General features: G+C 33.4%; 4 protein-coding genes across 6 annotated transcripts; 3 read left to right on the forward strand and 1 right to left on the reverse strand.

Annotated features, from left to right (window-relative positions):
• Positions 1 to 489: 489 nt before the first annotated feature.
• Positions 490 to 6,162, forward strand: LOC11412270 (ATP-dependent Clp protease proteolytic subunit 5, chloroplastic). Its single transcript, XM_003591344.4, has 9 exons — positions 490 to 712; positions 1,358 to 1,477; positions 1,554 to 1,668; positions 1,749 to 1,841; positions 1,996 to 2,041; positions 2,172 to 2,244; positions 4,764 to 4,798; positions 4,919 to 5,007; positions 5,710 to 6,162. The coding sequence occupies exons 1-9, from the start codon at positions 591 to 593 to the stop codon at positions 5,929 to 5,931; spliced, it is 915 nt and encodes a 304-aa protein (XP_003591392.1). The 5' UTR covers positions 490 to 590; the 3' UTR covers positions 5,932 to 6,162.
• Positions 6,163 to 8,681: 2,519 nt separating this feature from the next.
• On the forward strand, positions 8,682 to 9,931 carry LOC11414884 (uncharacterized). Its single transcript, XM_003591345.4, has one exon. The coding sequence runs from the start codon at positions 8,805 to 8,807 to the stop codon at positions 9,693 to 9,695; it is 891 nt and encodes a 296-aa protein (XP_003591393.1). The 5' UTR covers positions 8,682 to 8,804; the 3' UTR covers positions 9,696 to 9,931.
• A 1,415-nt stretch (positions 9,932 to 11,346) lies between these two features.
• LOC11427646 (GRAS family protein RAM1) lies at positions 11,347 to 12,789 on the reverse strand. The gene has a single exon (XM_003591347.1). It carries the CDS (start codon positions 12,787 to 12,789, stop codon positions 11,347 to 11,349), a length of 1,443 nt encoding a protein of 480 aa, XP_003591395.1.
• A 4,434-nt stretch (positions 12,790 to 17,223) lies between these two features.
• On the forward strand, positions 17,224 to 26,913 carry LOC11427647 (histone-lysine N-methyltransferase EZA1). Of its 3 annotated transcripts, none has more exons than XM_039829805.1 (17): positions 17,224 to 17,350; positions 17,715 to 17,816; positions 18,767 to 19,038; positions 19,194 to 19,355; positions 19,679 to 19,763; positions 19,880 to 20,035; positions 20,115 to 20,162; positions 20,243 to 20,314; positions 20,699 to 21,192; positions 21,666 to 21,819; positions 22,732 to 22,952; positions 23,513 to 23,644; positions 25,180 to 25,267; positions 25,379 to 25,426; positions 25,502 to 25,630; positions 25,861 to 25,938; positions 26,318 to 26,913. In XM_039829805.1, the coding sequence occupies exons 3-17, from the start codon at positions 18,818 to 18,820 to the stop codon at positions 26,507 to 26,509; spliced, it is 2,280 nt and encodes a 759-aa protein (XP_039685739.1). In that variant the 5' UTR covers positions 17,224 to 17,350; positions 17,715 to 17,816; positions 18,767 to 18,817; the 3' UTR covers positions 26,510 to 26,913. The 3 variants fall into 3 exon arrangements, with proteins under 3 accessions (XP_039685739.1, XP_039685738.1, XP_013469164.1); XM_039829804.1 differs by having other exon boundaries at positions 17,341 to 17,482; XM_013613710.3 differs by lacking the exon at positions 17,224 to 17,350 and adding an exon at positions 17,357 to 17,512.
• Positions 26,914 to 27,514: the final 601 nt, after the last annotated feature.

Consider the following 27,514-nt stretch of genomic DNA (forward strand, 5'->3'; position numbering starts at 1 on the left):
TTAACTTTAATATATAAGAAGATTAGGAGAGAGCATTAAGATTGTTCATGAAAATAGGAGATTAGGTGTGAACATTAGGGTTAAAACAGTAAAATTATGCAATAGGGTTTAGGTTAAAATTAGGGCTTACTTGTTAACTTTAATATATAAGAAGATAAGAAGATTAGGAGAGAGCATTAGGAATGTTCATGAAAATAGGAGATTAGGTGTGAACATTAGGGTTAAAACAGTAAAATTATGCAATAGGGTTTAGGTTAAAATTAGGGCTTACTTGTTAACTTTAATATATAAGAAGATAAGAAGATAGGAGATTAGGTGTAAACATTAGGGTTAAAACAGTAAAATTATGCAATAGGGTTTAGGTTAAAATTAGGGCTTACTTGTTAACTTTAATATATAAGAAGATGATTGTTCAAATAACACTACTCCATCGAAAAAGACTTCAAGATATTCCTAAAATGAAATTTGTTGTTTTGTAATAGTTTCCTTTGAACAAGTTTCGCATTAACACTCCACTCACTTTCCTACAATATCGAAGATTAGAGATTATTACAGATAACTTCTTCTTCTTCTTCTTCCAACAAACAACAATGTCTCATTCTTCTCTTCTCACCCCCTCTTCCTCTCTTACACTCAACTCTCCTCTTCTTTCCCCCACCACTGGTTCTTCTTCTCACAGTCTTTCTCTTCCCTCCCACCCTTTTCTCTCCGGGTATGTATCTTTTTCTTTCTTTATCTTTTCTTCAATTTCAATTTTTTATAACAACCCTTGAACTTATTCCGAACCCTTTCTTTTAACTCAATTTTAATTCCTCGTAAAGTTCTTATTTTTGTTTCATTTCTATAATTTCGAGATTTTTTTCTTCTTCCAATTTGTGGGTATTGAGTTTTTGTTGTTTGTTTACTTGATTCTTTGTGTTAGGTTATTAGGTTCATAGAAAATTGCCCCTTTTCATATTTTTGCTAGTGGGGTTAGGGTGAAATTGAAATTTTTTGGAATTCATTTTTGTGTTGTACGTGTCAACTGAAAAATGATGCAAATATTATGATAAATTGGAACTGGCTTATTCTTGAGACAAATGAATAATCTGGGTTGGTGTAAAAGTCTTTCAATTTTTACTAGTTTAAGCTCAAATTAACCAAGTGATTAATTAGCTCTAGTTAGGACAAATCTTTTATGAGAATCCGAGTTCAAATCGTGGTTAAAACAATTATTGGTCAGACTTTACTTACTTTCTGGTTAATTACCGTGGCTTCCTCCCTCGGGGCCTGAAGGACCCCCTTCCAATAGAATATTCTATGTTATTCTTTATATTTTACTTCTACCAACAGAATAAAACCATGCTGTGATTTGCAGGAAATTGAGGAAACCTGTAGAATTTAGAAAGATTACCCGAAAATCTGCCGTGAAAGCGGTCTATGGTGATCAATTTTGGGGACATGAGAGGAGTTCACGTCAGGGTATTTGGTCCATAAGGTAGATTTTGCTTGTTAATTTGTTTAATCTGTTAACTTTAGTCTTATTTATTGACTTGAATTATGTGTTCTTCTAGGGAGGATTTGGGAGTTCCATCTTCGCCTTATTTTCCTACCTATGCACAAGGACAAGGGCCACCCCCAATGGTGCAGGAGCGTTTCCAGAGTGTTATAAGTCAGCTTTTCCAATATGTAAGGATTTTTTACGCTTGGCGTTGCTTAATGTTGAGTGTTTAGTCCTTCGAGTATTAATAATCTGTTTTGGTATTTAGAGAATAATCCGTTGTGGTGGAGCAGTTGACGATGATATGGCAAATATCATAGTTTCTCAGCTCCTTTATCTTGATGCTGTTGACCCAAACAAGGTTTGTCCTTCGTTTTTTAGTTGATCAAAGCTCGTGGTTACATATGCCTTCATCTATATAAAGTGATCCTTTGCATTTCTAGAGATGTCATCAAACACATACATTTTGATATGGCTATGATTTTGAGTTTATCTTTATCTACTATGTTGAACAGGATATTGTCATGTATGTAAATTCTCCCGGAGGGTCGGTTACAGCTGGTAATAATTTCTTATGCAACTATCTTGTACTTGTTTGTATGTTTATTTTTATTACATGTACTCTAAACATAGGCTAAGAAAATATCATTTCATTCAAAAAGTAATACACTTTCTTTGTTTTTGTTCTTAGGTATGGCAATATTTGATACAATGAAGCATATCAGACCTGATGTGTCCACTGTCTGTGTTGGATTGGCGGCTAGGTAATATTTCATTCTTCCTCCGGTTAATAATACATAATTGCTGATAAGTTACCACTCACTATCAGTAAAAGGGTAAAAGTATATCCTAACTTTCATGTACACACGCAAAACTTATTCACTTTTTTTTTTTACTGAGTGCTAGGAGAATTTAAGATGAATTAAGACCCTCACTTGCGCACTGTCTATTAAGCCTATCTTATTTTAGATAAATATTTCTTTTCTATTTGTGTGTATTTATTTAGCGTGATTGGTCGCCCTCATACACACCCCTTTTCTCATTTTCTGTGTTTCCTGTCACTAGTAGACTATGAAAGCCCAACATAGATAGGGATACAGGACATTGACACAGACACATCGATATGAACAAAATTTAAAATATAGGACACCGGGATTTGTTGAGACTTGAGATCATGAGAGGAGTTAGTCTCAACCAATCATGTGTGGTTATATGATTATATATCTTTTGGCATGATTATGCATGCACATGCTGAATACATACACGTGTGAGGGCAAGGGGGAAAGAAAAATATTCCAAATGAAGTGATATTGTTAGAGACATAACATTTTTTTATAAGTGTTCTTATTTTTAAGTGTTAAACCATAATTGTCAGCTAAGGGTCCGTACTTTACGCCACTAATTGGTCCGTTTCATATGCATATTAGATCAAACTTGACTGTAATAGTATAAAACCGGATATTTTAATACTATGTGGTGTTTGATATGACACCGTACAAGTATATTATACAAGACAATACTATCTTACATTTTATAATGACTTACACTTTTATAACAGGATAAAAGCAAGCATATTTTTACCAACATACCCTATATTGAGCATACATTATATTTACATAGATATACATGTTTTATTGTTTTTACAGAAAAAAGTCAATAAACACTAGATATGAGATCGGGTCTTCATATGGAAAATAGAAGATTTTAATAAAAACCTAGATTGAATAGTAATTGATGAATTTAAACAGGGTTGCGCAAGAGCATTGAATTGTCACCATAGTTTATGTACGGAATGAGTTTCTTTTAAATAGCCATGTATTATGTATGCATTATTGTATAATTAAGCATTAAACTTTGATATGATTTTTGTTTTAATTTTTTTATTTTTATCTGCATTACTGATAAACTTTTAAGGAATGTTATTTTATTTAGGCTATTTGGGCTAAATTGTTGTCTCATATTTTCTTTAATTATATAAAATTTTTGATATTTTCTTTAAATAAGAACTTTTGAACTTAAAACCTAAGAGCTTCTTAGGCTATATCTTTGCAAAATATGCTGAACACAAGATATGTAAGGTCCACCATTTGCATTAGTCACTCAGACTAGTGCACTATATTTTGGCTATTTGGTGTTTTGGACTAAATGGCTGTCTCATATTGTCTTTAATTATTTACAAAAATTATATATTTACCCTTAACCAAGAAAGAACTTTTGAACAAAAAGCTTAAGAGCTTCTTAGGCTACGCCTTTGTAAAATATGCTGAACACAAGATATGAGAGGTCCACCATTTGCAGCTAGAAACTCAAGAGTGCACTCTATTTCCAATATATGTCATACCTGTTTATGTTATGGATTTGTGGTCTACCGTTAGCCTAGTTCTTCTCAGTGGTTAAGCCTTAAGACAGTCTATTTTAACTGATACCATTAATATATAACCTTAATTACTCTGTTAATTTCCTTTTAATTTAGTGCCTGAAAATTCCAGTTCTCCTATTTTTTGCTTGATTTTAGTCCTATTATTTTAAAACAAATGTGGTTCATTAAACCGAGTTTCGTCCAACTGGTTAATTCAGCTTCTTAGTCTACGCTGATCTAACAGTATACGGAAGTTGTGCTAACATGGCATCTGATGCATGGAGCTGTGTACCCTCTTGGTCAAGTATTCTCATCGACGCCAACTGAGTTTAGTTGCATAACTGAAACATCTCTGAGCTTTGGGTTATGTACCTTCTCGATTGAGAGCTGAGTTCGACATTTCTCCGGAGCAGGGAGATGGTACTATTTACCTTTACCTTTCTGACCAAGTATGGAGTTAGAAATCAAGTTCATTCCCTCTTTAAAGCATGGTGGTTGGAAGGATGAGTAGCCTCTCGACCAATCACAGCTTCTTGTCTGAGTATACGAAACCCCCCCAATGCAAGTCTGGATAATTTCCATCATGTCCAACTTAACTCTAACACATCCATCAGATATCGGACCTTAAATGAACAGATTGACTAAGCTTGTTCAATTTTAAGAATAAGCGGACTGAGACCGAGAACCAAAAACTAGAGAGACCAAAATAGCACATCAGCTATATTTGAGGGATCAAAGTTGCAATTAAACACAAGTTTGATACATATTTGTATCTTGACATATCACCGGAAATGTCCAATATTATTAGTAATTTCACACTGAAAACTAATTGATAGGTGATTGTATGCTTGTAACTTTTTATCTTTTAATTTGTTGAAGAAATTTTTAATTCCTGTACTTATATATTGATCTGTTCATGAGCAGTATGGGAGCTTTTCTGCTTAGCGCGGGGACCAAAGGTAATGATTCCTTTAACTTGCAATGACTGTATCCATTTTTCTTCTTTTCTTGGTCCACATTTGCAAAAGGGGAAAATGACTATGTCTAACTTTATATTCCCGCCTCTGTCATTTTTGAAGGAAAACGATTCAGCTTGCCAAACTCAAGGATAATGATTCATCAACCACTTGGTGGTTTCCAAGGAGGGCAAACTGACATAGATATTCAGGTATATATAGTCCCTGTTTTCTTCCCCCCTCATTTGATGGCACAAACCTCTTGTTTCTTCTGATAAAATCATACTCCCTCCGTCCCTAATTATAAGACCCTTTTGAAAAAATCATTTGTCCCTTTTTATACCCCTTTGGTGTTTTCAAGTACATTAATTATTTCTTTACCAACATACCCTTATTTATTTTGCATTTTTCTTCAATCAACGATAAATATTATATTGAAAACATAAATTTACTCTCTCTCTTAAGGATAAAATTGTAAAAACAATAGTAATTATATAAAAATTTAATACTACAACCAACTTTCTTAATCTCCGCAATTTTAGCAAAAGGCTCCTATATTTAGGGACGGAGGGAGTATATCTTTTTCATAGAAAATTAAAGGCTATCACAGGTAGCACTTGAAGTCTAATGAGTTATCCTTAAACCATGATAACATTAAATTCCCTACAAGTGTTCCATACTCTTACATTCCTATTTTTCCTTTCCTATACCGTTCTATTGTATTCCATTCCATGTCATACTTTTTGGCTTTAGTTGGTTTTTGGATTGGATTTGATTAGTTGATTTTGAACACCTATACAATAAGGGATATCATCCATGTGCCAAGGAAGACATGACATGATTGGTTAACTTTTACAGTTAATTTTTTTGCACAAGTATTATAAATTCATAATTATGATTCATAATCCTCTCAGGCTAATGAAATGCTGCATCACAAGGCAAACCTGAATGGGTATCTGTCCTATCAAACTGGGCAAAGTTTAGAGAAAATTAACCAGGATACAGACCGTGATTTTTTCATGAGTGCAAAAGAAGCCAAAGAATATGGACTCATCGATGGTGTCATCATGAATCCTCTCAAAGCTCTTCAGCCTTTAGCAACTGCAGAGGAGGGTAAAGATCGGGCTATTCTTTGAACTCGACACTGTTGTACTCCTAATTTCGTAGGTACGAAAAACAAGGATGTTGTTTTTGGTTGGTTGCTTAGTATAGCTGAATTTTTCACAGATGTTGATATCTGTATAACGGTGTACCAACAAATGAGGCCAAAATGATACCTAGTGATGTTGTATTGCCTTAGAGTTTATACTGTTATAATTCAAAAAAGCTTCCTTAACGCGGATCCTGGATTTGCGTTTTTCCTTCTAGCATTGTATTCAATATTGTGATAACTGATGATATGGCCTCATATGTTGCATCCCTTAGACATGTGATTCACTTCATACTCGACGGATGCCATACCAAATTGTTATAGACCAAAAATATAAAGGAATGACTGGGTGGTTCAGCAGAAATAAAAGAAATGTCATTTCTTAGTTTTGATAGTTAGGGTTGAAGATTCTTTCATACATTTATTTTGTAATTTATAATAATTTTTTTTATGGTATCTATATAAATAAAGCGATAGACATTAAATCTCAAAAAAATTATATAATGTTTTACATAAAAGTATATATTCAATTCATAAATTTTATAGAATTTAATTTTAACCTATAGTAAAATAATTTTACACATTTAAATCTTACCACGTAGATATATGTGTATGTATTTGAGAAAATAATATAATCACATATCTATATGGTGATGTCTGATTAGATATCTATGTACAATTTACATCGGTTAGTACATCAGAAATTTTTTAGGTAACAAGTATATTTTGGATCTTGTCAAAAAAAAAAAAGTATATTTTGGATATCAAATTTTTTTAGTTTGAACACAATTTGATCAATTTCAATTTACAAGAACTTTCTACATTTGCTTTTTTCTCACTACCAAAGTCATTCCAAGTCTAAATTAATCATTGGTAGTTAAGATTTAAGTATCACCTACTTTAGACAGTCACTCATCATCGTCAACCATCAACTGTTACATTTGCATCCATGAAAGAAATTTGGTAAGAGGAAGATCATTTGGATGTTTGATTATAAATCCACTTCTGAGTTAGTTTATTTGGCACTATGGGGACGTTAACATTGACAAGCATAGCATAACATTTTTCTTTTGATTTTTCATAGGTTCCTTTCACTTGATGTAACCTTATTTCATGCATATCAGACACTAAATATAGGTACATCTTTCATTCGAAGTACGGATCTTGTTTGTCACATTATATGACCTATTTCGTCAGACTCTATCTATTAATAATTTTTTTTTTGTTTTTGTTAAATAACCTATTGATAATACATTCATCTCTTAAAGGTTTCGGATGCCCATAATTATGAACTCCAGAATTTGCATCCTGCAATGTTTCTGTCAACCCTGAATTATGTTCACGAGACTAATGAAACCTTTTTATTTACCTAAGTTTAATTATCTTGCGCTGTTCTGAAGCCTCCAATTTATTTTTGTACCGAATGGCCTAAAATATATGTGTAGATCCCCTACTTCCAACTAAACATCTAAATGAAAATCTTCCTAATCCAATTAGATTTAGCTACTTCAACCGCAACTATATCCATATATATATATATATATATATATATATATATATTTATAATAGCAACTATATCTAATTTAAGCCAAAGGAAAAGGCTAGAGTTTGATAATTCGTAATTATGTTAGGTAGCTTACGGCGTAAAGTACAATTCATATGACGACGTCCATTTTTTCATACACATAATAAAAACCAAGATAACGATACCACGCATACCAGCAACAAAGACAGACAATATTAAAAATTTGTTTCATAGCAGTATATTAAAAAGGATACATTTAGTCATGGAAAATGTACATTTCCAGCTCCGGTTGTATATGAAAAGTAAGATTATAAGGGTTTGAAAAATACTCAATACAAATCACTCTATTAGTAAAAGTACTTTTTTTGTGGTGTCAAGGATTTGAACCCCACACCCTGTATATTTTATGCATTGTCCTTATCAACTGAGATGAGTATTAATAAAAGTACTCTATTATAACTGAATAGTTATACCAGTTAAAATCAATGACTATTTAGCAACAAAAATCATACGTAATATGCCAAAATGATTGTTATATAGCAATACAAACTAAGATCCGTTCAACTCAACTTTTGGGTAAGAGAAAGAAACAACTTAATAATTTGGATGAATAAGTAATCTTTCAATTGTTAAATTAATATTTACTTCTTCGTCCAAGTTTAAACCCATAATCTAAAACTCTTCTTCGTGATAATTAATTGTTAATAAGACTGGAATTTTTTTTTGTTTATAAGACTTGGATTAATTGATGGCTATCTAAATCACAAACGCTAACAAGATTTTTACATATCATTCATCAAAGAGACCTGCATACTAGTAACATAAAGAACTCATGCTTTTTATATATCATGCGTTATCTAATTTGTGGTTAAATAACACAATTCATTTTCTAATGCAGACAAATAAATTCAATGATGTTTCGTCAACGAAGAGCGAGTGAACAGCCAAAGAGGTTTCCTCAAAATTTCGAACTGTTTCCACTCTCATCAATTAAATTTGGCACCCAATTAAACATCCGCATTATTCAAAATTCAAACCATGCCAATATATTCTTTTTTTTCGTACCAAACCAATGTGACAATGGACGTTGAGATTGAGCTAAATTAAATACTATTATTATAGAGATATAAAGAATCAACACCATGTCCTATAAAATGTCAACTAAGTAACCAATGGACGTGGTAACCACTTATTAAATTTCATTTCATAAAAAATAGTTGTCAAGTCACATACATAAAGAAACACCTTTACTTAATCTTGAACTTCCCTTAGCTTGTAAATAAAGAACAACGTGTTTCTTCAATTCAACACTAATTGTTTTCATTCTACACAAAATGGATTGGCAGAAAAAATCCAAAGAGTTCTTCTTCAACTATATTGCTATCTACACCCCTACAAGGATTTTCCACCTCCTCACCATCACAATCCTCACCCTTCTCCTCCCTCTATCTTTTCTTCTCTTAGCTAGTCTCTCTGGTGCAAAATTCTACCTTCAAATTCATTCACAACAACCCTTACCTTATCTTTTCTCTTTTGCTATACACACCTCCCCATGTATTCTCTACGTTCTTGTCTCCATTGTAAGTGTAGCTACTTTGATCAATGGTTTGATGGGAAAAATCAACCTTATGAATGATTCATCCAATTCTATTCTTCTCCAAACTCGTCTTTACATGTCATGGAAATGGATTCTTCTTTTCACTTTTCAAATATGTGTTGGTTTAGGAATTGAAGCAAGCATTGCAGCTGGAGTTTTCGACTCCGACAACGATGTTTTTGATGATGGTTCTAGTAGTTTTGGTGTTGAAAGAAGCTTCATAAGTAGAATGATATTTCTTTTGGGACTACATGAAACAACACAAATTTGGTCAAGAGTTGTTGTGAGACCAGTGGTTGATGACACTATATTTGGTGTTGGAAAAACAGAAAGATTATGGATTGAGAAAGTGGTTGTGGCAGGTAGTTTAGGAACATTGTGGTGGTGGAAGTTGAGAGAGGAAGTTGAGAATTTAGGTGTTATGGCTGAAACAAAGAAAGATGAAATGATGGAGGTGGGAATAGAAGAATTTGTTGGTTGGTGGTTGTATTATTTAACTGTTACAATTGGTATGGTGAGGATTGTGAAAGGTCTTATGTGGATTTTCATGATTTCTCTATGTAGAAGAAGGGTAACACAGATTAATGAGGTGGAATTGGAACTGAGTCAGAATGATGACAAGGTGTAAATTTGACAAGTTTTGGTTTTGGTTCTTTACTTGTTTCTTACTCTATCTTTTTTTTGTCATTTTATTCTATGGTTAGGGATATTGCAATATTGTATACTTTTGGCAGAATTGTGATAAACCCGTGGCCAATATTGTAATGATGATGTATTATTGCTCAACTTGTTGATAATCACTTCTTTAATAAGGCTTATTGATCTTCTTTTTTATTTCAAGGAAAGACAAAATGGGCTTGTTGATATTTTTGCTTTTTTTATGATGTTACTAATATCAATATAGAGGTTGCATTGCATGGTTTGTTTTTCTAATTGCAACACAATTACAACTGAAATAATATCTTTGTCATTTTACCACAATTTAAAATTTTGAGTATAATTGACTAGTTTGATTAGAATCTAAACTTACAGAATGATATTTATTTAGTGTTTATTGTTTAACTAATCTCGATTCCATGATTTTTTTTTGAAGTGTATTGTTGTGAATTTGATGAGAAAACACACCAATAATAAACTTGATGTGTGGAGTAAGTGATAATCAGGCAACCAAAAATCAAAGTGTATGGAACATTTATAAACACAAGCCAAAAGTAGAAAACAATGAGAGAAAAGAAGAGAGAACACAAAAGAATTTGTTGACTCAGTTCGGTCCAAATTGACCTAGTCTGGGGAGAGAGCAGCCCTCCGTTTTACTATGATGAGTAACGTTACAAAAGAGATATCAATGGGTTACAAGAATAAGTCTCCAGCCTAATTCTACCCAAAGTCTCAATCTCTTCCCGTAACCAAGAGACTCAATCCTAATAGTGTTTTCCAAGGTGAATCAACCCTCAAACCCTAGTGTTTGTTCCAAAGAGACAAACTCTATACAAACCCTAGTTTTGTTGTTGCCTTTCTGAACTCTTGTTTCAGCCCCCTCTATCTCAAAGTTTACTCTGATACAAGGTCTATATTTATAGTAAAAGTATCGCTTAAAATTTGGAATAAATCTGCACCCAAAAATACACTTCTGTTGTTCGCTGCCAACGCCCCATCGTGCCACAAAAAATCCAGTAACTTGTCTCAAAACTGAAACCTCCAATCGTGCCACGTTGCCCAGCCATCGTACCACGATTTCTGCGGAACCTGATTTTAAGTTAACTCTCATATGAATTGAAATTGGTATTTTGGAGTTTTTAACACTCACAAATTGTGCACCAGGCACATGCACCTGCCGTACACTTTGTGGCATCTTTAACTAAAAGAAAGTGAGTACAAAGAAAATAATCTGCGAGTTCAATCATAAATGGAAAAGAAAGTGAGTGCAAAGGATTGCGTGTTTAATTAATTTAATCAATAATAAAAACATGTGAGTATAATTAATCTAAGACTTAATAACATGGTGTAACACAAGTGATAAATACTTGAGTCATCTAATTATTTTCACAAAGGATTCGACCCATATGTATGGATTTGACAGAATGAGTGTGCCTCTCTAATTTCATATACTTTAGAGCTTTAACAAAATCATGATGTCGTAGTAAGTTCTCAATATATCCGTCAACTCAAACATGCATTTTCCCTAATATGATCAAACAACCCATTTTGGGGAATTTTAAAGGAATGTATACATATACATTGTAATTGAGTGTTTAAAATTTCTTTTACATATATTTATCTCAAAGAAACTTCCAAGCTGAGATTGAATGAATTGGAGTCCCTTTCCATCCAATTATTAAACACTTCCCATTTTTGTCTATAGTACAAAACTTCCCACAGTCAAACTTTTTAGTAACCAAATTAGCTTGATAAATTGAAGACTCACTGAATCCAGTTTCCACCATTCTATACCTTGCAAAGAACCTTCTCCAAACATCAATCTTCACATTCCTAACCTTCCTTTCTTCATCTTCCAAACCAACAATGTTTCTTATCCCTTCAGATAATATTGCTTCCATCATTACTCTACACTCATAATCCTCTTTTATACAAGTATCAACACAGTCAAAAAATGCTGAGTAAAAGAACAATGCTTCAACAAACCTATTCGCAAACAAAGGTGAATTATGGTTTGCTTCAAGTTCAAGTACTATCATAATAAACGGTTTCATTTTTCTTATCACCTTCATCAAATTCTCCAAGCCATCAGAATTTGATACCATAGTCCTAAGTGAACATGGAGAGTAAATAGCAACAGCTTCATCATATTCAATGTCAAATTGATCTAACTTAATCTCCATAGCATCCTCAACAAAAACTATGTTATATAAAAAGGGTATGTTCAAGGATTCAGCAAAACTCATTAAACTTTTGCCAATTTCTTCTAACTTAGCCTTGTTAGAAAATCCAATAGCTGTGATCTTCAGAATTTCAACCGGCTTTTCCTTGCGGTCTACTAATGCTTGCATGAAACATGTACTCATCACTCCACATCCAATATTAAGATGAATCAAATGGATTTTTGTTTGTGATGCAACATGTTCCACTATAGCTTGTACACCAGCAAATTGCATTACTTGATTGAAAGGAATTTTTTGATGACATTTAACTACTATGTTAGTATCTAATTCCATTTTATCAATCAATTCCGTCTCCTTGTTTCTCTCATTTGATCTATGCAGTTTCATCTTTCCTCGTCCGGTTTCTCTGTTGATTCTCTCTTGAAGGGCTTGAGAGAAATGGAAAAGAAGTCTCTGAACTGTGCTTCCAATATTTCCACTTTCATTCATGAGATGAAAATGTGAAAGTAACATGTTTGCACGTTCAAATTGTTGACAACCTACTCTCTCAGCTGCTGCTAGAACAAACTGAGCTAGTTCAACTTGTTTATTTTCTTCCTCCGACAACAAGCTTCCAAGAACAGTTCCATAAGGAATGTAAAGATTATTATCATGCCACTGTGATGAGTTCTGGATATACTTCGTTCCTGCAAGTGTTATTATATCTTCTGTTGACAACTTTTGAGGACTTGCACAAGTTTCAACATTGCTTTTGTTTTTTTGCTTATTGAACTTGCTTCCATAATTTTTCAATAGCTCAAGTGATGCTAATGAAGATGGTGGTGGCTTTTGCACCTGCTTAAGAGTTGGAATTGATATTATAGCTTGATTTTCTTGCTCCATTGTTGTTATTGCAAAGAAACTGTGTTCTACGTGGAAGATTATATAGTAAAATTCTCTTGTATAACCGTCTTGGAATATATTGATATTGAAAGGTGTGAGAGAAAAAGAATGGTTCAGCATGTTTACGGTATGGAATCTTAACATTGGAGGAATCATGGGATGATATATGTTTCGATGTTTTTCTTAAAATGTAGCCGTAATTCCATAATTTGTTTGTCGTTGTTGAAACAAATGGGAGAGTCGAAACAAACAATGGTGTAGTATATGGAATATTTTACCATATATAGGTGTTCTTAAGAAGTTCTGTCCAACGTGGCTAATTATGGCGTTGAATGAAAATGTTTGATGGAATGTTACGGATAAGACATTGGAATTCCAATTGTTCTAGATGACTATGCGGTGTGTGTGTGTTTTTTTTTTTTTTTTTTTTTTTTTTTTTGTTACAAATAGTATGTTTCATATTTTTGACAAAAAAAATCGTATATTTCATTTGTTAGTTTCATATTTGAATTTGTTAAGGAATTATATAGGTGGTGGATTCGCTAATAGGATGAAGTTGGTGTATTTTTCGCATCACAATCGACTCACATTAGAATTAGTTAATGTAAAATTCACTAACAACTTATGCAAAATCGAATGATAGCCGAATAAGCTGCCGATTGATAGAAGAGATGACTATCAAATTTAAATAGGAATTGGATAATGTTTAATTAGTCTAAAAGACTCCAACATTGACTTGACTAAGTCAAAAGGTCATATTACAATTTTCCTATATATGTGGCATGATAAAGTAATGGTTATGCAAAGAGAAAAGATAAACTGACCCCAAGGTTGATTTTAATGACATAGCATGGTTAATTAGACATTCATTTCTTAAAGATAGGAATAATGTGTAGAACATAGGTAAATGACGATCGAGCAATCAACCATACACAATTATGCCCTCAACTCAGCCATATCAGCCAGATATTAGCTAGTTAAGTCCAGAACATGTATGAAGATTTATTCTCTTAATAATAAGGCGATGAAGGATGTGGATGCTGATATGGAAGTTTATAATTTAGTCGACAAGGCAGCTTTGGGTTGTAACTTAGCCTACAAGATACTCCCTCCGGTCTCAAATGTAGGGAAAAAAATAAAAAAAAATTGTGGTCTCAAATGTAAGAAAAAGTATAGTAAAAGCAACCTAATAAATGCTACTATTCCAATTTTACCCCATCTCCATGAGTTCAAGAGTCACTTTCATTAATTATTACTAAAACATGACAAGGCAAAATTGAAAAGTTGTACTTTTTTAACATGACTTCAATGTAATCAATTCATTTTCTTAATTGGTGTACTTTTTTTTTTCTTTTTCCCTACATTTGAGACCGGAGGGAGTAGTAACTTACACCCCCTATAATATTTGCGAACAACCGAAAAATACTTTGATTTTAAATGACATCGGATAACTTGTAAGGACAATTTTTTTAATGGCAATAGATGATATAATTAAGGACTCCGTTGCTACTGAGTGATATTGATTCAAGAACTAATTTTCTAGTAAGTGGTAAATTTAGCGAGTAGTTTAACATAATATTAGATGCCAGTTAATATAAGGATCAAGTTGTTTGACAAAATTCTATGTTAGAGGATCAATTTTGCATATTCGCAAATTTTAGAGGTGTGAATGCTCGACTCTTACAAGTTGTGGGGATGAATGGATAATTTACTAAACCATAAATTTGACTTAAAAATGCTTGCGATTAAAGTTGTGGACCTTTTTAGGAGACTAATAAAGTACTCAAAAGGTGCTGGAGTGTTGGGGAGACTAATAATTCAAGGCAAAAAAACCTTTGATACCACACTTTTATTAATCTAAATTTTAAGAAATTAGAAATCTATATCACCTCTTTGACAATTGCTTTTTTAACATTCAATAGTTCCTAAACACAAGTAAAATCCTAAAATATCTTAACGGTAGTTAATTGCCGTTGACTTATAACTATAAAACCGGCAGCAGTTACCTGCCATTGAATTTTTTAGTTATTTACTTATGTTTCTAAGAGACATTGAATGTCGGAACAAAAATTATCCACCAATTTAAGGAACCTGTATGAAATTTTACACTCACACTTTAATCCTTTCGGAAAAGAAAAACAAAAAAAAAACACCGACACTTTAACAAATATGGTGGAAATTGTATTGGGCAAGTTATCAACGTACCAAGCTAAGTTGGTTGCTAAAAAGTTTTGGTTGTGAGAAGTTTGTACTATTGAGAAATAAAGTTTCCACTCATTTGCGAGTGGGTAATTGAGCCTCTATCATTTTTGGTCCTCAAAATATGGATGATTGATCCAGTTACGTCTCATACTAATTATTGGTGTCATTTAATTTGGGAAAGGAAAGTTCTTTTTCACCATGGGAAAGTTGATCATATCCATTAAATTAAATAAGGAACATATTCCTATCATACTCTCTCAACCACTAGATTATTTTTTTATACTATCTTTCACACTCTCTCTTTCATGTTCCCACACACCCATACCACCACCACTAAATCACAAATTCAACAACCACTTTGACCACCATTGCACCACCACACACCACCACTGCACCACCACACACCACCATGGTTGCTGCCGGAAAGAACTCTCCTTTCCCAAATTAAATGGCACCATCATTTTAATCAAAACTCAAGGGTACCTGCAAATTTTCCTATAAAGAATCTAAATTAACCTAACGATGCAATATTATATTTTTTTAGAGGGATGCAATATTATTTTGTTCATAGTTTATTTTAGAGGGATGCATAATTATCTTGTTGTTCGAATTCCAACCGCCATCGCATAAACTATACCTGTTTGTGATCGTGTTTTTTTTATCCAATTAATCCGTTTCTCTCCGGGTAAAATGATTGTATTATATAATTTTGAATTATATTATTTTTCTTCTGTTTTTTTTTTTTATAAAAAAACAAATGGGTTCATGGAAGCATAAAAAAGAAAAGAAAAGAAAAAATGTTAAAAAAGTAAGGTTTAAATGCATTTTTGGTCTTTCTATTTAAAAAGAAAATGATGTTTTGGTCTTCCTATTTTAAAAATCGTACGCTAACAAGTTTTCCGGCAGCAACCATGGTGGTGTGTGGTGGTGCAGTGGTGGTCAAAGTGGTTGTTGAATTTGTGATTTAGTGGTGGTGGTATGGGTGTGTGGGGACATGAAAGAGAGAGTGTGAAAGATAATATAAAAAAAATAATATAGTGGTTGAGAGAGTATGATAGAAATATGTTTCTTATTTAATTTAATGGATATGATCAACTTTCCCATGGTAGAAAAGAACTCTTCTTTCCCAAATTAAATGGCATCTAGTTACTAACTTCTTTAGGTGGGGTTTAGCATGAGAAAGGGGAATTGTTTCCCACCATGGGAAAGTCAATTTGAACCATTAGATCTACAATCTTATCATACACTCTCAACACTATATTTTTGTCACTATCTTCCACTACCATCTCTCTCCTTCATCCCCACCAACCCACCACCAGCAACACCATGAGAACTATAGTTTTTACCAATCAGATTCAAAATTTTAACAATCAATATTCCATGAACTTACTTTTTGCAATTCAAAGTAATCAATCCTTGCAGGACACTATATAGGAACAAATTGTTTGATTTGAGGAAAATATATTCTCAACCTCTGGCTGACGGAACAGTTGGGTCTTGAATAATAGAAGGAACATATAAAAATTTACACAAGTTAGCATACAAATTCACACACTATTGTGATTAATTTCTTTTGGAAGAAAAAAATATGTATTCGTGCAGTCAGGTTAGGTTAGTTGCCTCAGCACTCAACACAAATACAAATGCAGAGGTTAGATTTGTGGTCTAATAATGGAAGGGAAGCTTAGATTGCTCCAAATCTGATATCCACTTCATATATAATAATAAACAATCAAAACCATGAGAAATGTTTTAGATTTGGATTAATACATTGCATCAAAGAAAATAAAATAAGGATGAAGGAGAGACAAGGGAAATTAAATAAATTAACAATAAAGAGTTGGGACGGTGGTTTTGATGAGTTGCTGGTTATGGGTTTGTGGAGGATGAATGAAAGAGATGGTAGTGGAAGATAGTGACAAAAATATAGTGTTGAGAGTGTATGACAAGATTGTAGATCTAATGGTTAAAAATGACTTTCCTATGGTGGAAAACAACTTCCTTTTCCCATGCTAAATGCCACCACTTCTTTAACATATTGCCCCGTCAAAATATGGTTCCATTTTCATAGATGTCTATCATTCCATAGAAAAAGAGTGGAAATAATATCATCAAACACGCTTACAAACGAGATCAAAATTTAGAAAACATTTAAAAAAAAATAGCATAGTTTGCAGTTAATTTATTTAAAGTTTAATAAATAAAAAAGCAGGGCAACTATGATTGGCAGTTGGCACGAGACAAGTCCCTTCAGTAGTAGTAGTACTACAGCATTTGGAAAAATGAGGGAAGCAAAGGAATGAGGGATAGCCAAGAAAGAAGGAATAATACTGTAAAGAGATGACCCCACTCAAAAAAGGTACATAATCCAAAGTGGAAGATGCGTCCACCCAATTTCATTTCTAAAACCGTGCGTCCACAGTTACTCTCTCTCAATCGTTGATCAACTCGCTCAACTCAGCATACAAGATCACAACAACGAGCATCCATGGTTTCCGATTCTCCTCACAATCTCCATCGAGTCTCTTTCATTTCTCTCTATTTATTCAATTCAACTTTCACTATTCCCTATCATAAACACCAAGTTTCATTTTAACCACAATTTCACCTAACCGCAATTTTATTTGTGATTGTCGTGTGAGCAAGGAAAATTCGGTGTCTATGTGATTGTTTATTTTATTTTATTATTATTATTTTTATGGCGGTAACTGTAATATTGACAGGAATTAGTTGAAGAGCCGCCAAATGATGATGTGGGAACCTTGTCCAACAAGATAAATCAGTTGAAAAAGCAAATCCAGGCCGAGAGAATTCAATCCATTAAGGTAAGTTTGTGATTTCGTTCTTGGAATGGGTTCAGCTTTCTGTAGTTTGTTTGTTTGTTTGTTTGCTGGCAGGATGTTTTTGTTTTATCATGGCTAATTGTGGAAACTGGCGTTAGCATACTGACATTTAGTGTATGTTTGGATTGATAGTGTGTTTGGCCAAATCAAAGTGTGACATCGTGATTATGACCAAAGTTACACTTTAGAGCTTCAACAAAATCAAGATGTCACAATTTTTTTGTCAAACTCGTCCTGATTCCAAACATTTAATTATTATTCCTTGCAAACTTCATTTTGTAGAAACACCAGTTCAGCCATATATGTGGATAACTGGAATTTAATAGCTAGAGTTAGGGTGTGTTTGTTTTGGTTTTTTTTTATTTTTTATTTTTTATAAAAGTCGCTTTTGTTATTTTAATAGTGTTTGTTACTTTGTTTATAATTTTAAAAAATTCATTTTTAACTCTAAGATGAAAAGCTGTTAGGGTTAACTTTCCCTAAAATCTATTTTTTTTTCAAACATGAACAAGCTAAAAATAATCTTTTTTTTTTTTTTTTTTAAAAAAAAAGTGAATTTTATGGGTAGTAAACAAACAGAAATAACTTCAGTTTTTTTTTTTTAAATCTCTAGATTTTTTATAACAGTCTTTTCTTTTTTAAAGCTGAAGGGTGCCACACAAAATCTAGAGCATGCTATAAGGGTGCCACACAAAATCTTTCGATTTCTGTTTGCTTCTACATTGAGCTGAACTGCTAGTTGTTCTGATCTGTTTTGGTTATATGGGTGTCACTTTCGGCAATGTTTTTTATTTAGCCGTGTTTATCGGTTGAACTTTATGTTATGACTGTTAAAGTAAACTTAAGTGTCAATTGAAAATTCAAGGTTGAGATAGCTTCTTTTTACACACCATGCTGGATGACTTGTGATTAATTGTAATTATTTTCTGTAGGAAAAACTTCAGAGGAACCAGAAGAAGCTGCAATGTCATACTTCAGGAATAATGTCAGCAGTATCAACCAGGGACTCTTCACAAACGGAGGAAAATACGACACGTTCAATTCTTTCCTCAAGAATGGACCGTCCTTTATGTAAATTCTATGGTTTTACCCAGGGTCCAGGAGACAGAAACCAGGGCAATCAAGACATGTCATCTGCTACAAGCATCAAGATTCCACGTATGGAAAGATTACCACCATATACATCTTGGATATTTTTGGACAGGTGTTTTGACTTACAAATATTTAATTTCCTATGTTGAGTTACTCACTGCTTTATCCATTTTATAAGAGAAAATGGGATTTAAACCTTATTGATCAATGAGTATGCAAGTTCAATAATATATTTTCTTCTATTTTAAAATCTTTCACACGCATCAGGAATCAGAGAATGGCTGACGATCAATCAGTCGTTGGAAGAAGACGGATCTATTATGATCAACGTGGAAGTGAGGCATTGATATGTAGTGACAGTGAGGAAGAATTAACAGAACCTGACGGAGAAAAACATGAATTTTGTGATGCTGAAGACCGTATTTTATGGTAAGTTAGTATGAAGATGTAGAAATGCTACATTTGCGAAGAAAGATTCAACGAAACAAGACCAATCGATCTGGGTTTCAATTATTGTGGTTAGCTATATGAATCATTGATTAACATGTTTAGTTAATGAGTCATATAGATGCTCTGTTGGCGCAAACACGGATTTTCTTGCCACGCCTTTGAGAAATAAGACTTGTATCACGAGTCATGACCACACAACTTTTAATACCAGATTTTAACTTATAAACCATGAATCCCAACTTCATTCAAACGTTCAGCATTTCTTCTTTCTAGAATTAATGTCTTGACTATTGAATTTCTAGTATGGCATTTGAGGAACATGGGTTAAATGAGGAGGTTTTGAATGTTGTTAGCAAGTATGTTGGGGGCACCAGTTTAGAAATCCAGGTAATCCAAAATAACTTGTGGGAATGAATATAAAAAACAATATATTGCACCATGGAAATTTCTTTATCAGAAACCATTTTCATTTCTTCGAGAAATTGCTTTCATAAAAAACACAGGAGAGGTACAAAAGCATCAGAGGAAGTAATATTGGTAGGTTGGACCAGCATCCTAAAAGCTCAGGAGAACATGAATTTCCTATGAGCATGTATCTAGAGAAAAACCTGAGTGATGCATTAGATTCTCTTGATAACCTTTTCTGTCGTCGGTGCCTGGTATGTACAAAATCATCATTTTTTTAACATTGTCATCATTGTCTTAGTGAATGCGTACCTTTCTGCTTTCCTGCGGCAGATTTTTGACTGTCGACTGCATGGCTGTTCTCAACCTTTGATATATCCCGTAAGGAACAATGCCCTAAGTTATTTTCAAAATTAATCTATGTTACTTCATCAATAAATTTAATTTGATGTTTATTTCAGAGTGAAAAAAAGACAGTTTGGTCTGAGCCTGTAGGTGATAGAAAACCATGTGGTGATCAGTGCTACCTTCAGGTATTCTTCTTTGTTTGAGATTGCAAGTATTTTTTATATTTGAGGTGGGCGAGAATTTTTGGGAGATGAAAATGGGTTTATTCAAATTATATATATATTTTTTACTCTGCTGCTATTTTGTTTAACGTTTTCATTGACGTTGGAACCAATATACAATATAAATGGTGGCTTTTCTATCTTCTGTTTATTAAAGATGGAATTAATTCTACGCAAAAAAAAATTGTATGAAGCATGTAGCTTTAACAAAACTTGCTTCCACTTTTCTGTGTGTATACTATATCTTTTGCACCCAGTTACAAGTTCACTTTTTCAGTGCTTCCTTCTTATATATTTGATACGAAAGTGTGTAGAGTAAAGACTGACTGCTATTTCATTTTCAAGCAGTTCAAGGTTGTTAAAAGTTTTTCAAAAGATTCAACTCCCGGGTCTTTTAGGGATAAGAAAACTACAATTGTAGAGGAGACAGATGGGATATTGTCACCATCCAGTGCAGAAGAACCTGGCAGTCAGAGTACTACACTTCCGACAAGAACTGATTGTCATGGATATATCAATTTAAATGACCCTGACTCGGAAAACTTGAGTAAACGGAAAGTCACAAATCAGTCTGACACGGCACAATGTGACTCAAGATCGCTTCCTGATTCTCAGGATTCTTGTAAAAAGCTGAAAAGAATCTCAGATGTAGTTACTGTAATTACTGATAATAGCCAGAGCTTACATTTGGATGGACCAAAAGCTGTCACAAATGTGACAGAACTTAAAAATTCGTTGAATTCAATGGAAGAACAAGTTGATGGAATTCTTGGTTTCTCAGATTGGAAACCTCTAGAGAAAGAGTTATACTTGAAGGGAGTGGAAATGTTTGGCAGAAACAGGTATGTATCTTTCTGTGTTCACCTCACAGGATTATGTTGAGAAATGCTAGGGTGGCATCAAATTTAGTTTGAACTGTGTGGCGACACTTTCTTGTTTACAGTATATGTTTTATGTTTCCCATTTTGTAAATAATAAGGCAGATTGTTTTTTTTAATTAAAGTTTTTATTACTTCTTATTTTGCTTTGTATTGGAACTAATCCTTTATTTCTCCATAAATCCTACAATTCCGTCCTCTTTTTTAGCTTCAATTTCAATTAGTCTTCTTGAATGCATGAATAATTATGGGAAAAAAAGGAAAATATGTAAACTTTGAAAACTCTTTGTAGTAAACTATCTGGAATGTGACCAATGGTTCATAAGCGAATGAAACAAAAGCATATTTCATTTTCTTGTCATAAATATTGTACTCCACGTAGAGGTCTTAATTTGCTTAAGTGTGTGCTTATGTCATGTGCAACTTATGCTCTGCAGTTGCCTCATAGCTAGGAACTTACTTTCTGGTTCGAAGACTTGCATGGAAATATCTAGTTATATGCACGATGGAGGCATGTCAATGCCCCACAGGTCTATTATTTCAGCTGGTTCAATCATGGACGACAAAGGAAAATTTGACACAGAGTGCACGGTAAGATTACAAGCTTCCATGTTCCCATCTTTTACCCTGCATTCTCATGTCTTGTTGTCTTGAGTTTTTTTCTGTTATTTTCTTTTGGGGGTTTGGGGTGAGACTTTCTGAAGACAGAAAATAAAATTTTCCATATTTTATTATGTACGAAAAGGCCTCACTCGGTGATATAACACATAGGGAAATTGTATGTCAATTGTCTGGTTAGGTATCAAACTTTAAAAAAGATAAATTGTTATTATGCTTGGGATGGGATGGGAACAATTTTATTTAATGGAAAACTGGAAAGAGATACAGAGAAACGAGCATAATGCTCCAAGCTATGGAGGATCTCTCTCTTACTTCTTAGGTTAGAGAAAAGCAGAAAAAACTTGTTAATCCCATGTAAATCACTCCATCCCTTATACATCAGATTCATCTTTTATCTTCTCAAACTAACTAACTCTATTACATCCCACACTTTAGTTTCTGTACTTTCCAATCAACCGTAGGTGTATTAGGCCTTCAAGAATGCACTCACAAGGCCTTGGGTTAGGGCTTCGGCTAATGCAGAGGCATTTTGGTTCTCAATCCCGTAATGTTATCTCTGATTTTAGATTTTCCGTCATTTTATATTTAGTTGCATAATAAAAAGGGTGTTGTCTGGGTTTTACATGCATAGTGACTGAGTTGTATATTTGAGCCAATGTATATTTTTTTCTTTTTTCTTACCTCTGGTTTTTTGTAGCATTGGGAAGATTCCCTAATCCTCCTGTTTTGTACAATGAGTTCTTCAGTTTTGTTTTAACTATAGAACATTATTATATCTTTTGCACCCTTTTTCCTCTCAACTTCTAGCAACTTATACTAGTACGGAGTACCCTACTCTTTACTTGCCACAAAAGTCGTTTTGAATGTGAATGTTTGTGCTAGGACCAAGACATGCCATCTAGACCGAGGTTGCTGAGAAAAAGAGGCAAAACAAGGAAGTTCAAATATTCTTGGAAGTCTGCTGGTCACCCAACAATATGGAAAAGAATTGCTGATGGCAAAAACCAATCTTGCATGCAGTATACTCCATGTGGGTGTCAATCAATGTGTGGAAAGGATTGTTCTTGTCTTAATGGTGGAACATGCTGTGAAAAATATTGTGGGTACGTAGCTTTTCATTTAATCGTGTATCTTAGCAATGCAATGAAGGCGAAAATTGCATATTTCATAATTCTCAATGGCCGTGTGTTGGTCGTTTGAATAATATTGTTAGAAAATTATGGGCTATGGATGAACTTTGACAAGGTTGGTCTGGATAAGATGGCCAAGTATGGTTTTACCTGTTTAGATAAAATTTTGAACTAACTGTAAACGAACATTTATTTCAAACTGTTAAAATAAAGCTATTGACTCAATGCTTCTTTTCGTGTTCGCAAAGTTTCTATAGAATGCTTTTCCAACTTGATTTGTGAACTATTATCCTGACTTAGGTTTCTACAAAACAGGTTTTACCTGTTTAGATAAGATTTTGAACTCATTAAACTATAAACGATCATTTATTTCAAACTGTCAAAATAAAGCTATTGATTCAATACTTTTGTTCATGTTTGCAAAGTTTCTATACAATGCTTTTCCAACGTGATTTTTGAACTATTATCCTAAATTAAGTAATGTAAGTGTTAACGAATTATAATTTAAATATAACAATTTCTCCTACCTTCAGTTGTTCAAAGAGCTGCAAGAACCGGTTCAGAGGTTGCCATTGTGCCAAGAGTCAATGTAGAAGTCGACAATGCCCATGTTTTGCTGCTGGACGTGAATGTGATCCAGATGTCTGTCGAAATTGTTGGGTTAGGTAATGTACCAAATATTTTTACTTTAAACCTGATGTTATGCCTCTTCGGTTTTTGAATTACATGTCATGATTCTATTACATCACCTGATTTAGGGATTCATTATTCATTAGTAATATTTTTACCCCAATAATTGGAGAGCATCTACTGCTTGTTTAGATATATCATGTCAATCCTTTGTGGTTTTTCTTATCTTGCTAACCCCATTGAAGATTACTGCACACATTGCCTGTTAGCCTATCTTTTTTATTAAGATTATTTTTCATATTTTTTTGTTATTACGATAATTTATTTCCATATTTTATTGAAATTTGTCTTGTATTGACTATTAGTACAAATAATGATCAACATTTAATATTTTTTGTATCATCAAATCATAAATATCATTATATCAAATTATATTCATAATTATATCCACTTGGGTTGGCTTGGGACCTTGGAGTGTGCTCCTCTCAAGGTCTCTGGTTTGATTCTCCCCAATGTCAATTTCGGTGGGCTAGTTTGGCTTCTTCAAAAAAAAAAAAAATTATATTCGTAATTCAGAGTCTTTAACATTTACCTTCCGCTCTTTATGTAAAACCCTATAACTTCAATATGTTATCAATCTATCAGAGCGGTACCCTCTTCCCTGACCTGTCTTGTAACTATTTTTATATAGAATTCCCCAAAGTATGAAACTCCATTCAGAGTTGGAACTTAAATCATATTATTAACCATACTCAAATTCCAACCATTTTTCTCTTTCCTACATTATGTCTGTCATCTTTTTAGCGTGTCTTGAAGCGCTCTTCCTCCTCCATATCATCATTTTGACATGTTTTGAAGCTCTCCTCTGCCATTTTATCCCTGACCTGTCTTAATTTCGGTTTTGCATTGGTTTTGTCTCAGTTGTAACCTGACACCAGTTCTGTTTTAGATATGGTTTGACACTGGTTTTATTTTGGTTGCAGTCTGACTTCAATTTTGTCTCTATTGCAGTTTAGCAAGACTTTTTCCCCCAATTGCAGTATGGCCCTAGCTTTTGTCCCGACTGCAATTTGTCTCGATTCATGTTCCATACGTGATCCGGCTCTACCTACTTTGAATATCAAATTACACTACTAGTTTTATTTTCCCTTTCAAATGGCATATTTATAACAAGCTTAGTAAGCTTTTATATTGAGTGTTAGAATATATAAAAATATTTTATATTATCTTTGATAATATCTTTCATTTTTCGAAAGTATCTTGATGTATTCTTAGGATTGGTTTATTTCCCTAATCAATTAGGATATGTGGTCTTGTATAAGCATAGATAAAGGTTAGTGTTTACTCTTTTTGTATCAAATAATAACTTTCGAAATATCAAATTATATTCATAATTTAAAGTCTATTTTTTCTCTTCCCTCGTTAATCATGAAATGATGATCTCCACTTCACCTTTATCTTGTAGTTTGACACCACTTTTGTCTAACTTTTACGATTTTCTTGGACTTTGAATTCCACTATCCACGTTAAATCATCGCAAATGCCTTTAAAGATCACACTTTTTGTACAGCTGTGGGGATGGTACACTGGGGGAGCCACATCGGCGTGGAGAAGGTCAATGCGGAAATATGAGACTTCTTTTAAGGCAACAACAGAGGGTTAGTAGTTCTGAGTTGATTTATAATTATCTGCACGCCATCGTCATAAATCAAAGTGATGAGTACCTAATGCATGTGATTTGTCTCGCATTGTTTTTATTTTTTTGTCAGATTATCTTAGGGAAATCTGATGTTTCTGGATGGGGAGCCTTCTTAAAGGTTATGATTAATGGATTTCTTTGTTTTCTAATTACGTTAGCTTCTTCTGCTAACTAACTGATGATTACATTTCAGAATCCTGTTAACAAAAATGATTACCTAGGAGAGTACACAGGTGAACTGATCTCGCACAGAGAAGCCGATAAGCGTGGGAAAATATATGATCGCGCGAATTCATCTTTCCTTTTCGATTTGAATGAGCAGGTATGTGTCTCACATGATCTGCATTCTCTTAACTTGAGCTGCTCTTGGTTCGTCATTGACTTGAGTTCCTTGTATTTTATGAGTCTGATCATACACTGTTTTGCTGTATTTCTGTTGGGTTTCGTCAATCTATAGTCCCTTCCCTCACATTTCTTTCTTGGCAAGCTATAACATTTGGATTTCAAACTGATTATTTTAGAATTTAAATCTGCTTTCTGTTTCTTCACCAGTATGTTCTTGATGCTTATCGTAAAGGAGACAAGTTGAAATTTGCAAACCACTCATCAAACCCCAACTGCTATGCAAAGGTGAGTCCAGAAAATCAGATTGTTGGGAGGTTTAAAACTTGTACCCCATTTATGTTGTGAAAACATTTTCTATTTTCATTTCCTAAAATATGTGTTAGTTTACCTTGTTAACAAGGAGAAAATAGACTTTTAAAGTGAGTGATTGCGATAGAGAGATGATAAAATGTTAGCTAAAGATGAAGCATTTTATGGAAATGCAAAACAATTTTTCACTTCAAAGAGTCTCTCTTCCCATTGTTAACAAGTAAAGTTATCACAAATTTAAAAAAATAATAATAATGTTTTCGCAAAGTAAACGGGTCCTTCCATTTTGGACTTTGTAGCTTGAACGTGATCTTTGAACTGTCACAATGATTACCCTCTTGCACTGCTGCTATAGGTTATGTTGGTTGCTGGAGATCATCGAGTTGGCATATTCGCCAAGGAACACATTGATGCCGGTGAGGAGCTCTTCTATGATTATTGCTATGGTCCAGATCAAGCACCTCCATGGGCTCGGAAACCTGAGGGTTCCAAGAGAGACGAATCAGCAGTTCCACAAGGTAGAGCAAAGAAACACCAATCCCATTGATGAGCCATGGCCAATGTCCAGCTTGTATAAACTTGTGGCTTCTACCAGTATATTCTCAACAGAGACAAACTTGTGACATCTCATGGGAAAGACTCGAGCAACTGTCACTGAAAAGGAAACTAATAATTAATTTGTAGATGCTAATATGCCCTAAATTATGGGTAGGGTATAGTTAGAAAATAAAATGGGCAAGAGATGAAGCAGATCAATGTTGAGAGCAATAAGCTAGAAATTAGGCTAGCAGTTGGTATCCTGAGTAGAAAATTTCCTTTTGGATGCCCTGCACATATTATTCTACAAACATGTTTGCTTATTTGGCATAATTTTTCATAAGATAAATATTCCTAATAGAGAAATAGATAAATCTTTCTTTGAGGGAATTCCACTCTTATCCTTCTACATGAGTCAATTTTGCTCATTGCTGATAGATAGAAGTAGTGATATGACCTCCTCTAAGGGTTTTATTTTTCAGGATGAATTGGATCAAGGACTTTCTACCGAGGAGTTTGCAAATTTTGAAACTAGAGAACTAGATTGGGGGGTTAATTCCCAATTACCAATTCTGCCAAAAGTTGTGTGAGCAGCTACAATACAAATAAAATCAGCGCTGATTTCCCAATTTGTTATTAGAACTTTGAACTCTTTTTATGAGAATAAGCGAAATGCTAACTAAGGGCACATGTATGCACTAATAGAAATTATATATTGAAAATTGTGTTAATTTATACTTCCTCCGTTCTATTTTATAAGCAAAAAAACATTAATTCACACTTATTAAGAAAACTAACACTTAGTGATTTGAGGTATAATTTTTTGTGTTCTCCTTGGAATAAGTTTCATGGAAAGATGTAAAAATAATTTTCATTGGTTAAAAATTATGGAGAAAATAAAAAGGAGAACAAATTGAATGCAACTTGCATTTAATTTTACATTGGAAAAAATGATTTGTTTGAAAAAACATAATAATAGCATAAAAGTTGATCTTTTTTGCTTATATTTTGAGAC

Source organism: Medicago truncatula, chromosome 1 (assembly GCF_003473485.1).
Source record: "Medicago truncatula cultivar Jemalong A17 chromosome 1, MtrunA17r5.0-ANR, whole genome shotgun sequence".
NCBI lineage: Eukaryota > Viridiplantae > Streptophyta > Magnoliopsida > Fabales > Fabaceae > Medicago > Medicago truncatula.